The sequence below is a fragment of the Fonsecaea erecta genome (assembly GCF_001651985.1).
Source record: "Fonsecaea erecta strain CBS 125763 chromosome Unknown Scaff11, whole genome shotgun sequence".
Lineage (NCBI taxonomy): Eukaryota > Fungi > Ascomycota > Eurotiomycetes > Chaetothyriales > Herpotrichiellaceae > Fonsecaea > Fonsecaea erecta.
Genome location: NW_017387254.1, coordinates 852,506 through 866,786, shown reverse-complemented (window position 1 = coordinate 866,786; position 14,281 = coordinate 852,506). Strand labels below are relative to the sequence as shown.

Genomic DNA, 14,281 nt, shown 5'->3' with positions numbered 1-14,281 from the left:
TATCGGTGAGGACTAAGAGATACGGGAATGGTAGGTATGAAGCAGCCGATATCAGTCTCGACCATGGCCGCAGCTACTGTGCACAGAAGTATTTCATAAGGGAAGTTTGTCCACACTCCTTCCTCTGTTATGCGAGACGATTCGATGGAAGTGTGGTGGGATGTTGACTGCATTGACGGGGTAGTGCGCACAAGTAGTTTATACGGGGCAGTATGGTCCAGCCTGAAGTAGTGCTCCGCCGTATATAGGCGCGCGGCTCTCGCAACGAATCGTTGACGTCTATGTCTCTTGGCAATTCTTCCTCCTCCTTCTGTCGTCAGTGGATGGTCAGGTCACTTATTGAAAAGGTATTTCAGAGGCATACTCGACCACTCTCTACAAGAGGTATATTCATGCCACGGAAGCACAAAATCTACGTCAAGATCTTGCGCAGAAGCTCTCCCTACTACTAGGTTGTGTCAATAGCCGCACTATTCCCGAGCGGCGTTCTCGTATTCCACCCTTTCCAGATCGGTGGAGCGGCAAAACACCGAGTTGCTTAAGTAGGATTCGTCGCACACTCGTCTGCCTGGGGGAGCCGCCCATTATTGAGGAAGGAGGAGCCTCTCTTGGTCAGCGATCCACCGGGGTCTCAGCCCTGCGGATAAACTACAAGTCCGACGGAGAGTCACTGGCGTCGACCACAACGACTATATTATATGTGTGCCTAGTGCTCATGGCATTCACACCTCTTCCTGACTACTAGCATTGCGCAACCTATTACCACTCACCAACAAACCATCTCTTGAGACAGACTCGCGATGGCGGTCTTCGGCCTAAAACGTATGCTTGATCAAAAGCTCAATCCACCCAAGCCTGTGACGGAGTCCTTTGCTTCGCGCACAATTCTATTGACGGGCGCCACCTCAGGCTTGGGGCTGGAAGCCGCAAAGAAAATTGCGGCACTTCACGCGGAGAGGCTCATCATTACAGCACGAAATGAGGCTAAGGGCGAGGCCGCAAAGAGGGAGATCGAAGAGTTCGTAAAACTTCATTCGTCGGGAGATGCCACAGCCCCGAAGACAGAAATCATTCCCATGGTACTCGACATGGGATCTTTCGCCGAAGTTCAACGCTTTGCAGAGACTCTCAAATCTAGATTCCCGGCCCTCGACGGGGCCATATTGAACGCCGGGATGATGAACTCCAAATATCGCCAGAGCAGTGATGGCTGGGAGGAGACACTCCAAGTCAACACCCTCAGCACGTTCCTTCTGGGGATCCTTGTCTTACCGCTGCTCACCGCCGCAGCAGACTCGGGCAAGAACAAAGGGTATAAACCACACCTCTCGTTCGTGTCCTCGGGCACCGCCTGGACCGTCCAGCCGTCGCAGATGGAGACGTACATCGCCAGCGAAACACCACTCGAGGAGCTGAGTGCGCAAAAGAACTGGCCTCCGGGGATCGCGGGCGGAGCCACACAGTATGCCCGGTCCAAGCTGCTGCTCGAGTACGCGGTGCGCCACCTCGCAGCGTCACCGGCCGTCAAGGATGTCGACGGCCATGCCAAAGTCATCATCAATACGGTCTGCCCGGGCCTGTGCAAGAGCGACCTGGGACGCCAGGTGCGCACCAACTTCTTCATCATCTTCATCCAGTGGCTGCTCTACAGCATCTTCGCCCGGACTGCCGAGCAGGGCGCCAATAGCTACATCACGGCCCTGGTGCGCGGCGAAGAGACCCACGGAGAGATGTGGAAGAACGACCGAGTATTGAGCCCGGACCGATGCTGAAGACTGAAGAGGGACGGGAATTTGGTGAGAGGGTCTGGCGCAGCGACATACTACCGGTCATCGTCAAGGCGGATGCCAGCACGAAGGCCTTCTTGGGTTGAGCGCGTCGATTCTTCTGTCTTTTTACTCCTTACACGATTTTTCGGTCAGTTCTCGCGGCAGGCAGGCAGGCTGTGGGTGAATATGCACCAGTGAGTTTCTGTTCAGCTGTATCGAGGATCGGGGCCCGTCTGCAAAACACAATAGTACGGTTCTGATTGTGATGGGAACTACTAGCTCGGGTGAAATTAGGATCAGCGCTCCTCTCCCGCCATCGGATCTTCGGCGATGGTGCTGCCCAGTGGCGCAAAACCGCACCGATCCGAAGCCGATCCATGTTATGTGTCATGTACCACTACAAGTACTCGGTACCCTCTGCTCTTCGTGGTTCGCGCTCAAATGTAGAGAATGGTTCGATGGCATACCAGCAAACAGGCAGGTATTCCCACCTTTCCTTTTTCAATCGAGACTATAAATGCATTCCACCATAAGTTTCAGCCATGTGGCGTGTCTGCAACCCACATGCAGTCCGTATTTGCATACCTAACCAAAAAATGGCCTAACAAGCAAGGGCTGATTGATTAGCAATCCCTTGTGCGTTCCGGTATGCAACCAATCCAATCACCTCGATCGGTCGGCAAGGAAGACGCTGATGTGCTGGCAGCAGCTGACAGGTTCGCTTTTCTGGCTCACGGGATGCGGAGTTGCCAGCCAGAAAGACGGGTCGTTGACTACTACTTGTCGATATTTTTCTTTTTTGAGGCTCCCCGTGCTGGTGCCGGCTCTGCGCTCTGGGCCCTTTGATCTGCGACGATTGTCGAGTTTTTTGACATGCATCTTGATCTTCTTCCGTTTTTTTACCTTGTGCGCCGTCGCCGTCCCGCGCTTCCGACGAGACTTCTTTGAGACAAACCCCGATCTTTCCAGAGAGAGGTCTTTAGACTCGACCTTCTCTTGCGTGCTTTTCTTCCCCTGCATCACTGCGGGTTTTCCCGTCTTCGTCTCTGTTGAGGAGAGGTGGGAGCTGAAAACGTTCGGTGTCGTCGGCTGCCGCCAGACGAAATACACCCCCGCACCCATCGCCCGATTGGGCTTATCGATAGCGTGACTTCCAGCACCGGCAACCTCCCCTTCCCTCCCCCCCATGCCGACATAATGATTCTGGTGAGTCGAACCACACCACCACTACCACCATCACCACCAGCTGGAACAGGTCGGCTTCTGCGTCATGTATGCTCACTCTCAAGTGCAGGGCTGTCCGCCATCGTGTGTCCAGTCTCTCACGTTTGTCCACGATCTCGCCTCGATGCTGTCGTTGTAAAATCGCACATATCTGGACACCCACACCCACACCCTGTTCAACTCGTAGCATCCGGCCACCCCAGTCCTCCCACAAACCTGCCCTATCGAGAGGGGACAAAGAGTGCCGGGCCGGGGGGGTTTTTCCCCAGCAGCTTGAATGTACTCCAGAAGTACGGGGACCAGATCCGCCACGGCGGTGCAGGTCATTCAGGATGACGACGCCGCATCCCTGGCCTCCACCGCCGCCACCACAACCGCCACAGATGCCGTACCTCCATTGACCCGGGCGACGTCGACGGATTCCTCGGGGGCGTCGTCGTCGGCAGACACAGACATGGCCAGCAGCATACTGGGGGATGGATACATGTTGGAGTCACAAGATGGTGTGTTGACGGTGCCATGTCGCTACCACGAGGACGCCGACCTGCTCTGCCCGTTCCAGATCCTCGACTGCGACCAAGTGTTTGCGGATATCATCCATTTCAAAATGCATGTGTTTTCGCACTTCCGGGGTCACGAGTTGCCGACCTTCGCCACCTGTTTCCTCTGCGACAACAAGTACGTCTCGCGCCCTGAGGACGACCCTGCCTTTGCGTGGAACACTATGCTGTCCCATATGGTGCACGACCACTTCCGCCAGGGGCAACAGCTGGCGACGGTGAGGACCGACTTCGGCCTGATGAAGTGGATGTACAATCGCCGGATCATCAATGAGCAGCAGTTCAAGAGAACCCAGTTGCTGCCGTACCAGACCGTGCTGCCAGGAGCCGTCCCGACGAGGAGACAAATCGTTACCGTGGCAGAGCTCCCACGAGCCCCGTCGGCATCGCCACCCGCGGCTGTAAGAGCGCACCTGGCCTTGTCGATGGGGTACCAGAATGAACCTTACACCATGAATGCTGGCCGGCGGCAAGAAAGACGTCGACTCGATGCCACGCGAACCATGGTCCGAGCTCACAGTTATATTTGAAATGTCGGCCGAAAAAAGCGCAGTTGGAAAGACCGAAAAGCTAAAACAAAAGAGAGCTCACCTCAAACGGTGGGCAATGGTGCCCCAATGTTGCTGTAGCTAGCTTGCTGGCGCACAGCAGTGCCGAGTAGTGAATCCCGTCTCGTTCTTCTTTCGCAGGTCTCGGCGGAGGCGTTTGGCTGCATTTTGGGTGCCTGATTCAAAGCGAGGAAATGTCGAGTGGAATCTCCGAAAGCAAGATGGACAGCCGCATCCACAGGGATATTCTCGTCGTCGTCGATTTTCGTCCTTCTGAGCGGCAGATTCATGTTCGGCCTTGCGACCATGGGAGGAGCCGACTTGCTTACCGTGGTAGATGGATCGGGAAGGTCTCCTGGGTTAACGAAGGAATTTTCGAGTATCTCGTGTAATCTTAGCGGGCTTACCTCTTCCCCGTGCTTGGAACAAGGGGAGGGAGGGTGTGGTAGGGATTTAATTAGCGAACTCCTTCATAACTTGAATGGGAGACGGCTCAGAGACACAGAAGTTGTTGCAGACGATCTGCAATCACTTCTCCCACACGTTGCGAATGTACCAAGGGTACTGGAGAAGACTTGGTTTTGATGTGTGCGGCGTGCGCCCTACTGCGCCTCGTCCGGCACCTGGCGTAGGGGTGATTCTAGGCATGTCCGTCACCACGAGGAAAAGGCACAAGGCGGAACGAACGAATAGATAAATATTTTTGCGATATCGTAGCGGCCGTTGATCTGACGTATATTATATATTCAAGAAGAGCTCATGGCTGGGATGAGCGAGAGGAGAAAGTGAATAATCAAGGAAACAGGAGGGTTGGCCCCCACGGCCCCCTGATCAGCGGCAGCCAGGCCCAATCCAGGACGCGTCTTGCTGCGGCCCAATCATTGTGGAAAGAGTGCCTCGCGTTGTTAAGGTTCGTGGTCATCCGCCTTCAATCCTGGTTGCACTCCCCCACTATACACGACCTATTTTGAGCCAGAGGATGCCCTTGGCTTTGGCTGCTATGACTCTCGAATAAGACTGTCGTATTCCACGGTGTCCCGAGGGTGATGATAACCTGAGCAGCCTTTCTATATTAAAGAATATAGGAAGGGTGGGGGAGCAGTGCCACCTGGATGGGGGTGGTTTTCAGTAGACTCAAAACCCACCGTGCGGGAGCATTGTTAATAGGTGGTTCGGTGTCCCGGTAGTGAGACGAATCCATTCTCCTACAGAAATGTTCGTTAGTTGTGTTCGCTGCGTCACTTGAGAGTGTAAACGAAAACAACACTGCGATCAGACAGCAGTTGGTACAATTTATGCTTCCACAAGAAGTTTCAGAACAGGTCTGTGTGAAATTGTGCTTCATCAGGCAGATAGGAATGGAGCTTGGTACATAACAAACAATATGGCTTACCTCATCTCTCTCCAACCCTGAGGTGGTATTCCGCCAAGTCGGAGGGATGCGGGTTAACACCATTTCCTTCAACTTCTAGCAGATTTCCTTCTCCAGTGAGCGTAAAATGAAGTTGAAAACTGCAGGTCATGGGGCGGGGCCATTGGGTTTGGGACGCTTGAAGAAACCATCCAGACTCTGCTGCTTCACGTCATGCGGAGATGATCCCAACCCGCCCCTGGTCCGCTTCAGATCCACCAGGTGGCCTCTGCTGTTGACTCCGTGGACGGTCATGGAATATCCGCTCAGTGCGGATGAGTGGATATTCATCAATATCGAATGCTGCTGAATCCGAGGTTGATCAGCCCTCTCTGCCACAGGTCGCTGGATTGTGACCTCTAAAAACCCAGTGTTGGTCCACGACGGCAGGTGCTCCAAGGGACGATTGTAGCCTCCGGTCTCAACATTGGGGCCCAGAGTGATACTACTGGTACGAAATTTCCTCAGCAGTGTCTGCCACAGCACGGACAGAAACAGGCCATGGGAAACGACCGCAACGCATTCCTGCTCACTTTCTCGGGCATTCTCTGCACTGGCAAAGTGTGGGAGGATGAAGTCATTCAGGAACAATTCTGCCCTGATCGCCATAGCCTCCGTGGTTTCTTGGGGGCGAAAGGAGGGATCTTCGGGGTTAGGTATTTTAGGATCGAGCGTGTGCTGCGCTCTTCGCGAGCTCCAGTGAACAAGCTCCAGTGAGCCGAAGTCTTGCTCTCGGAGCAGTTCAAGTCTCACAACTCCCGGGGCATTTTTGACAGAGAACCTCGCAGCTTGGTTCCTCTGAAGCTCTTCGGCAGTCATGAAAGCTCGTTGAAGATCTGAGGCATAAATTTGGGTAAACCTCAAGTTGCGGTGAGTTGTGAGGTACCGACCCAGTCGTTGGGTCTGGAGGACGCCATGACTCGTCAGCCGGGAATCAGAGACCCCCGCCAGAAGCCCGGCAACATTATGCTCTGTCTCTCCATGCCGGATGAGAAATAGATGCATAGGAATATACCGCGAAACCAAGGAGCAGCTCGAGGTGTGAGTGAAACTAAAGGGCGGTGACAAAAAAGCCCGATGAAGGGGCGGAACTTGTAAGATCAAGCCAAAAAAAAGTTGGTCCACTGATCACACCCAACTTCAACGGGGAAAGTTTGCCGATCCGGCTTTTTGCTTGCGGCTCGCGTGTTCATCATCCAATTCCTTCGCCTTGACTGCTATAATTGTAACAGCAGTGCTCTTGTCTTCAATCATATCACCGCCATAATGGACAGGTTGGTCTCGCATTCCAACCATTTGTGCGTGGATTTGCTGACATTGGTTTAGCCTTACCCCCGCTGAGCAGAGAGAGCTAAATGCTCGGATGGAGGCGAAGCAGCTCAAGGAATTTATGAAAGTGTGTATTATCAAAACTCATGCCATCACGCAGGTTGGCCTTCGGTGACCAAGAGGCTGACCAATGCTCTGTGATAGACCTATTCCAACCTGGTCCAGCGGTGCTTCGACGATTGTGTCAACGATTTCACGACGAAGTCATTGATCTCGAGGGAAGAAGGATGTGTGATGCGTTGCGTGGATAAATTCCTCAAAGGCTCGGAGAGATTGGGAGCCAGATTTCAAGAGCAGAATGCTGCCATGATGCAGTCCGGCCAGCTGCCTGGGAGATAGACGTCGAATCATCAGCCGTCATCTGTTCGCAGAGACACATTTGTACAATATGGGAAAGATGTGGACTGTTGGCACAACGTTCGATTTGGACATGCCTGCCCTGGTATTGATATCGGTCGGTGCTTTGGGGAAATGTGGCGCCATCCTCGATGAACTGGTCAGTTGGAGGAAACAACAAGGCTTGGATTCACACAACGTCTCTCTCCTCTACCCTGTACTCAAGCGAATACAAGAGCCGATCTAGCGTCAAAACCATGTCATAATGTCGGTTGAAAAGACTGCATGGAGCATTCGACGTCAGGATGGACCTGAGCGCAAGAAAAAGGGGCTACATGGTTGATTGAGGTCCACCAAATTGTATCAAAGCAATGAGTGACGGCTCGATAAGGGTGAAGTGTTCGCCGATCCATTGCAATTGCTGTCCTCCTTGGAATCATAAAGGACTTTTCGCTTGAAGATCGTCTCTGTCAACGAGTTTGATTGCACTCGTTATTCCCAACAAGAGGAGTGTGTTTATCTCGTCGCGTTGATCTCCTATGTCAATACCTCGTCTAGAGGGGCTGGGTCAAGGGCCACCAGTGCCCAACCATGGGATGATTTGATCAGAATGCGTTGCCACCAGCATGTGACGGGAATCTGTTCAGCTCGACATTGGTACTATCTAGGCCAATAAGGGATGTAGAGAGTGAGAACGCCACAGTGAGGCGCATGTGGTATTCACGTATGGCACGAGTGCACGCGCTGGGAAGAAACAGCCTCACTAGCTGTGGGGATTGGTTGGTGGTGAACCGATACGAGCTTGGAAGCAGTTCTCAGACACGTCCCAGGGCACACACGCTAGGGCTAGCTCTCGGCGCTCCCCTTTTAACGAGCTCCCACGAGGGCGACTAGGCCTCTATCCCGGGGGCCAGGGCGTTGGCCACCAAACCCTTATGACGATGGTGGAAACGAACCCAACCCATTTCAGCTCCCTCCAGGCATCACCTCCCTGGACTCGGGGGTATCTCATTGCCGCTGGGGGGCGCTCAATAGGCACGCCAAAGTTCCCCCCTTAGGCCCCGACTGCTAATTGGGGCTCCGTATTCCTCCCTGTACCGAGTATATACGGAGGCACGGGTAAGGCCTCGCCGCTTTGTCGGTTCCACTCTCGCGAACCTCAACTTTATCCTGTCTTATTTCAGCTCGACTCAATTTTTCCTCCTGGTCCTCCGTCTTTCTCTCAACCTCCATTCGCCTGTTAGGGAGTGTATTCTTTTTGACGGATCTCGACTTATTTGCCTTTTCTCATGCTCTCTGTCGCCTGCTTCCTGCGCGTCTATTACCAGTAGCTTAATCGCAACCGGCCCTCGTCGTCGTGTCTGAGACACCTCGAACCGCCACCTCCACCCAAGTGCGCTGCCTCACACCTTTGCTTCAGCCGTGACTGCGTTGGGAGCGCGTCTTCGACATTCCTTTTTCCACCCTCATTCATCAGTGTGCCCTTGGGCTGGATCCAATCGGCTCCTTTACACGCTGTAGATCCAATGATCTGTTAGATCTGTCTGTGTGACTGTCTCGACTCCTTCTACCGCTCACTTCGTCCGCTTCCCGCTGTCCCATTCGTCACCGTCAGCGCGCTTTGTCCCACGAAAGCTTCCGAGCCACGGAGTTTTTTTCACCACAGGCTATCATGGCCAGCAACATCATCGGCAACAGGAATAGCACCCCGGAGGCGTCCAAGACCTCACTTCGCCCGCCCACCTCGAGGACCATCGGCACATCCGGCACTCATAACCAACCCGTCCGTTCTTCTGCCGACATGTCCTTCACGTCTCCTCTCTCGTCGCGCTCCATCCGCCCCGCCTCCGAAGTCTTATTCAACCAGCAGTCTCAGCAAGGCAGCATGGACGATTCGAGCAAGTTGGGGGAACAGTGGATTCAAGATATTGAGCAATACGAAACCATGCTGGAAGAGATGGCAGCGGCAACACTGGATCAGGACTTCAAAGACGAGTTGAGCGCAATAGAGCAGTGGTTTCGAGTCCTAAGCGAGGCTGAGCGTACGGCTGCCACTTATGCCCTCATCCAACAGACCACCCAGATGCAGCAACGCTTCTTCGCCCAAGTTTTGAACCAGATGTCCAAAAGCCATCCCATCTCCGGCGTCCTCTCGCCTGCAAATTTCGGAGAAAAAGACGCCATGTCCAGCCGTCTGAGCGATGCCATGTCCAAGTTGAATGTCGACGACCGGAGGACGTCCCTGACCCGACCACCCGTCTCTCCAGCCGGTAACAAGCGCAATTCCGGCTTGGATCAGTCCACCATACATGCCATGTTTCCGGATGCTGTGGCTGCGATTCAGCAGCAAAAGGCTGAATACGCTCAACAAACCGGCAATCCACCCCCATCCAACAGAAACAGCACGGTCGTAGGCGATCGCAGTTCCCTAGTGGCCCCGACTATCGCGGCTCCGAGAGAGTCGAAAGCCGATGCCATGAGTTGGCGTCAGGGTGGTGGAGAGATCCAGCAGCCTCCCATATCCCGACCCAAGTCCTCGTCGGGCCAGCAGGGGCCGCATCAGCCAATGGGTCAATTTAGTCAACCTCCCTCATCTGGGGCTCTCCGTTCTCCGCGTCCACTGGGAAGTTCCGGGGGCAATATCCAGAGCACCACGTTGACCGCCCCGGACCCGATATCGAGTGACATGCCACTGCTGTCTCCTTACAATGTCGGGAACCAGAGTTGGGCTTCCATGACCAATACGCCGATGGTGCCAAACTTCAGCCAAGCTCAGTCCCACAGCGAAATGGTAGCCAACGCAACCGCCATGAAACTTGCCGCCCTGTCCACGGTCAACAACAGGATCGCCCTGGACGATGTCAAGAAATTCCGCCGCGCCAGGTCCAACGAACCTCAGCCGGCGCCGCAACCCCCGCTCACCCCTGGAATCACCGCCTCTGGCATCCCCGGAATTAACACTATCATGGTCAACGATCATGGCCAAGTCCTCACTGCTCAACAAGTGGCAGCCATTCAAGCCCAGCAGATTGCGGCAGCGCAAGGACGTCGATCTCGACCTAACTCTCCTGGTCTTCCATTGCAGACACCCCTCGGACAAACCGCCTTTGCTTCTCCTCAACACAACGGATTTCTGGCTGCGTATGAGGGGACCCCGATCATGATCGGTGCAGGGATGCCGGGGCTCGTTCCTCAGGCAGGTATCTTCGGTAGTGGCGGCGAAGGGTATCTGTCGGATCACTCGGAGATCAACCGGGGCAGGTCGCCCAGAGGGCGTCGTGGGAGCTCCAAACCTCCTGAGGACCCGACTGATCCAAATCTTTTGAAGGATATTCCGACCTGGCTTCGGTCATTGAGACTACACAAATACACCGACAACCTGAAGGACCTTAAATGGGAGGAATTAATACAGCTCGATGATAAGGGGTTGGAAGCGCGTGGTGTGAACGCGTTGGGTGCGAGGAACAAGATGCTCAAGGTGAGTCAAGACGACTTCGAAAGCAGGTGACAACGGCTGACTGGTTTCAGGTGTTCGAGCAAGTCAGAGAAGCTCAAGCGGAAGGCAAACTGTAGAATGGCAGTCTCCGTGGCCACTTCTACTGTCCCACCCACTGACTTATTGCAAGTATTCAAGGATGGGCGCTGGGCTTGATTTGTGGGTAACTGTTCCAGCGTGATGAGGGGAGACTGGAGCTGGGCTCACATCCCGATGGACCCCATTGTCAGCCATGTTCTTCTGGGGATGGCCTTTTGACATGATCAGGATCTCCGACGGGGCGGCTGCTTGGGGTAGTCGAAGTCGACACGGCCACGAGACCGGTCGAAACCATCTCCTCTACTATGATCGGGCTAGAACCCTAGTAATTTCTCCAGTTCTTTTCGACGAAGACTGACGATCGGTGGCATGATGAATCGACGTCTTTCTATATAGCGTGACGAGATAACCCATACCACCTACGAATCTTCTATGTGAACACCCGAAATGGACACCCAAAATTGAATGGACACGCTTTGATATTGTGACGGGCTGGGAGGGGGAGTGAGGAGGCTCAGCGTGATAGCTCTTTTTGGTTCAGAAGAAAATTTAATTAGAGGGGGAGTCGAACATCTGCTCTTATCTTCTCTGCTCTGCTCTGCACTTCTATCGTTCAAAGTGAAATGCTGGTATCCGGTATACTCGTACTCATTCATACAGGTTATGGTGGTGGGTATTGGCTGTTTAATAGAGCCGAGAGAGACCCACCGCAGCCAAGCGCCGTCAAGCGTCAATTGCAACGTGGAAATCTACACTTTGTACCTTGTGCTGTGGATAAACATCCCCAAGCATCCGTCACCAGAAACCACCTGCCTCTTGCTCCTGCTCCTGCTCCTGGTAAACGTGTTCATCTATACAGGATCACACCTCTTGGGAGTCTGCATAGCCTATCATGGCCCCCTCACCGCAGGAGATGTCTCTGTTCCTCGACCCGCTGGTCCCAGAATCTCTTACACACAACACTCGCGTACGTTCTGCCCGCCCCTTCTCTGCCCTCCCTAGACAGAGGCTATTGCTAGAATACATACTGACCGCCTTCTCTCCCGTAGACGCTGTCCAACATCCGCTCCATCTCCGGTCTCCTCCTGGGCATCGCCGCGGGCATCTTGGGCCTCGAATCGCTGTATGGGTTCGGCTTCTACCTTCTCTGCAACACGCTGATCTCGGCGCTGTTCTACTTCCTGCTCGCCCGGGGCCAGCCTCAGCGGTTCTTTGCGGGCACGGCCGGGTCGCGCGGCCTGTATGAAAAAGATGGCAAGAGGCAAGGCAGAAACGAGGGCACAGGGGCGTGGCGCGAGATTTGGCTCGGCGGCGGCCTGTTCACCGAGGCCCTGAGTGGTTTTGTGCTGGGATGGGCCGGCGTCGGCGGTGTGATCAGATAAGAACTGGCGTGGCGGAGGGCATTTTGCCCCTGCGAAGGATTGATCACGCTGGTTCAATTATGTGATACACGATTGAAGCCGTGGTTGGAACTGGAAGGGTTTTGGCGGGCGAGGGTGGCACCGGTCTCCATGAATATGGCAGCACTTCCAGTACGACTTCGAAACACCACCTGACGTCCGGATTGTCGAGGGTGGTCGTCCTTCTCGTGGAGCGGACACAGTGGTTCTCCGCCCTCTCATATCCACGGATGAGGTAGGCTACGGCCCCTTGCCGCAAGAACGCGCTCAGGGCGTGCAGCTTTCCATGCAGATCCTGTCAGAAAGCCGCTTTCCACACGGCATGATAGGTCCGGGACAAGGTCTAGGAGTGGAGGAGGAGGAAGCTCAGTGGATTTGACCATCAATCTCGACAATTCGAAGCCCGGCTTGTTAAATAGCCTACAATTTGCGCCAGCGTCACAATTGCCAGAGACATCACATCGCCTTCCACTTTGTCAGTGTCGCCATACACAACCAACTCCTTTCATTTCTAGTCCAACCCCTCTAGCAGACGGCCCCCATTTATTTCCCACCTTGAAACCCTACCTCTAGCCGCTCTAGTCGCCCGGGACTGGCTGCCAGGGACGTACGTACTGTACTCCTCGTCGACATTGGCTTATGCCGCAGAATCCATAATACTCTGCAAGACCTGGCCGAGAAACCGAGCTCCCTGGTTCACGCTACTCACGGTTGGTTCCGCTCGTGGGCTGTGCGGTGGATGTGCGATGTGCGAAGTGCGATATGCGATATGCGTGACGACCGACAAACAATCCTGTACAAGATTGAAATAATATATCGTCCAGGCCGGGAAAAGCAGCTGGCGATATTGCCGTGCTGCGTCGTCGCCCATGGTAATAAATATATATTGTATGTATGTATTGTATTATTAGCTAGTCATATCATTATTGTATCATTTCCTATGTAATACATGCATGCAAGCATGTACAGAATCGGGATTTTAAGATCCAAACTTTTCCCCAGATAAAACAAAATAATAAAAGACACAAACACAAATAACTATAGTTAACGTAGGTGCGTAGCGAGCGACGCACTTTCCCACTGCCGTACGAAAATCTAATTTAAATTACACTACCACCTTAAGACGAATAGACTCAATTTACTTAGAACTATATACATTGGACATTTCTTCATCCTCTTGACACGTACGTGCATTTATGCCCAGGTGTCACAAATTGAGTAGAAGAGCACGTGGCTCGTACAGGAGAAGTATCGTTTGTCATTGGCCGACGCAGTGGCCAAGTCAGGTTTACCCAGGTTAATCATTCTTGAATGGTGTTAGTATTATGGAGTTGTTTCATTATTCCTCGTTCAGCTTTGGACGTGGTTCAAACCATGGATACACCTCGTCAGCATCTGTACCTCGTACTGCGCACGCAGTTCCGGAGTGGTCTGTGATATGTCAACTGCGGATTGGGTTCGGCGGTCAACGGTTACCCCGCCGGTGTGGGGGAGGGTAGGCCAGCCGATGCCTGTTCGGGCTGAACTATTTCCTTTGCATCTCCACGATTCAACCTTCGTTCACGTTGCACCGGCCAAGCCCAAACATCTCCATCTTCTGGCCCAGGTCAGGATGGCTGCTCTCTTTGGTTTCTCCGTGGGTGATTTCATCAATGGCATAGAGTGGTCACGGATCTCATCGGCGCACTCCGTGACTCTCAAGGGTCTTCAAGCGAGTTTCTCGAGCTGAATTCTCAGCTCTATGGTTTGGAACAGGCACTGACATTTGCAAAGTCGTTAAAATTCTTTGAAAATGAGGTTGCCCAGTTCACGGCCTTGCAGCTTGCGATCGGTCGTTGCAGTGCCACGATCGATGCTTTTATGAAGTCGATTGCCAAATATCAACCAAATCTACGGCTCTGCGGCTCCTCCAGTCAGTACAAAGACGTCATTCGAAAGATTCAGTGGCGGCTTTGTATGCGAGAAGACATTGGGCGGTTGCGGGCAGTTGTCGGATTCCACATCTATTCAATCCAAGCATTGACGCATAATATCCAGGCGTAAGTTAGTGTTTGTCTGACTTTTGATGTGTTAGCGCTGGTTAAGAGGCCGTACGCATCTACAAATTCAGAGGCTGGAGTCTCAATCAACCGAGATCTCTGCGTTAGACGCACAGTTAACCAATCTACA

At 53.5% G+C, this 14,281-nt stretch overlaps 5 protein-coding genes across 5 annotated transcripts; 4 read left to right on the top strand and 1 right to left on the bottom strand.

The window, feature by feature from the left end:
* Positions 1–800: 800 nt before the first annotated feature.
* Positions 801–1,772, top strand: AYL99_10495 (hypothetical protein; the record flags this gene model as incomplete). The annotated part of the gene is made up of 1 exon (XM_018842001.1): positions 801–1,772. The coding sequence occupies one exon, from the start codon at positions 801–803 to the stop codon at positions 1,770–1,772; it is 972 nt and encodes a 323-aa protein (XP_018688889.1).
* Positions 1,773–3,270: 1,498 nt separating this feature from the next.
* Positions 3,271–4,083, top strand: AYL99_10494 (hypothetical protein; the record flags this gene model as incomplete). Its single annotated transcript, XM_018842000.1, has 1 exon — positions 3,271–4,083. The coding sequence occupies one exon, from the start codon at positions 3,271–3,273 to the stop codon at positions 4,081–4,083; it is 813 nt and encodes a 270-aa protein (XP_018688888.1).
* Positions 4,084–5,620: 1,537 nt separating this feature from the next.
* Positions 5,621–6,331, bottom strand: AYL99_10493 (hypothetical protein; the record flags this gene model as incomplete). The annotated part of the gene is made up of 1 exon (XM_018841999.1): positions 5,621–6,331. The coding sequence occupies one exon, from the start codon at positions 6,329–6,331 to the stop codon at positions 5,621–5,623; it is 711 nt and encodes a 236-aa protein (XP_018688887.1).
* A 2,518-nt stretch (positions 6,332–8,849) lies between these two features.
* Positions 8,850–10,750, top strand: AYL99_10492 (hypothetical protein; the record flags this gene model as incomplete). Its single annotated transcript, XM_018841998.1, has 2 exons — positions 8,850–10,655; positions 10,706–10,750. The coding sequence occupies 2 exons, from the start codon at positions 8,850–8,852 to the stop codon at positions 10,748–10,750; spliced, it is 1,851 nt and encodes a 616-aa protein (XP_018688886.1).
* Positions 10,751–11,604: 854 nt separating this feature from the next.
* Positions 11,605–12,094, top strand: AYL99_10491 (hypothetical protein; the record flags this gene model as incomplete). Its single annotated transcript, XM_018841997.1, has 2 exons — positions 11,605–11,679; positions 11,762–12,094. The coding sequence occupies 2 exons, from the start codon at positions 11,605–11,607 to the stop codon at positions 12,092–12,094; spliced, it is 408 nt and encodes a 135-aa protein (XP_018688885.1).
* Positions 12,095–14,281: the final 2,187 nt, after the last annotated feature.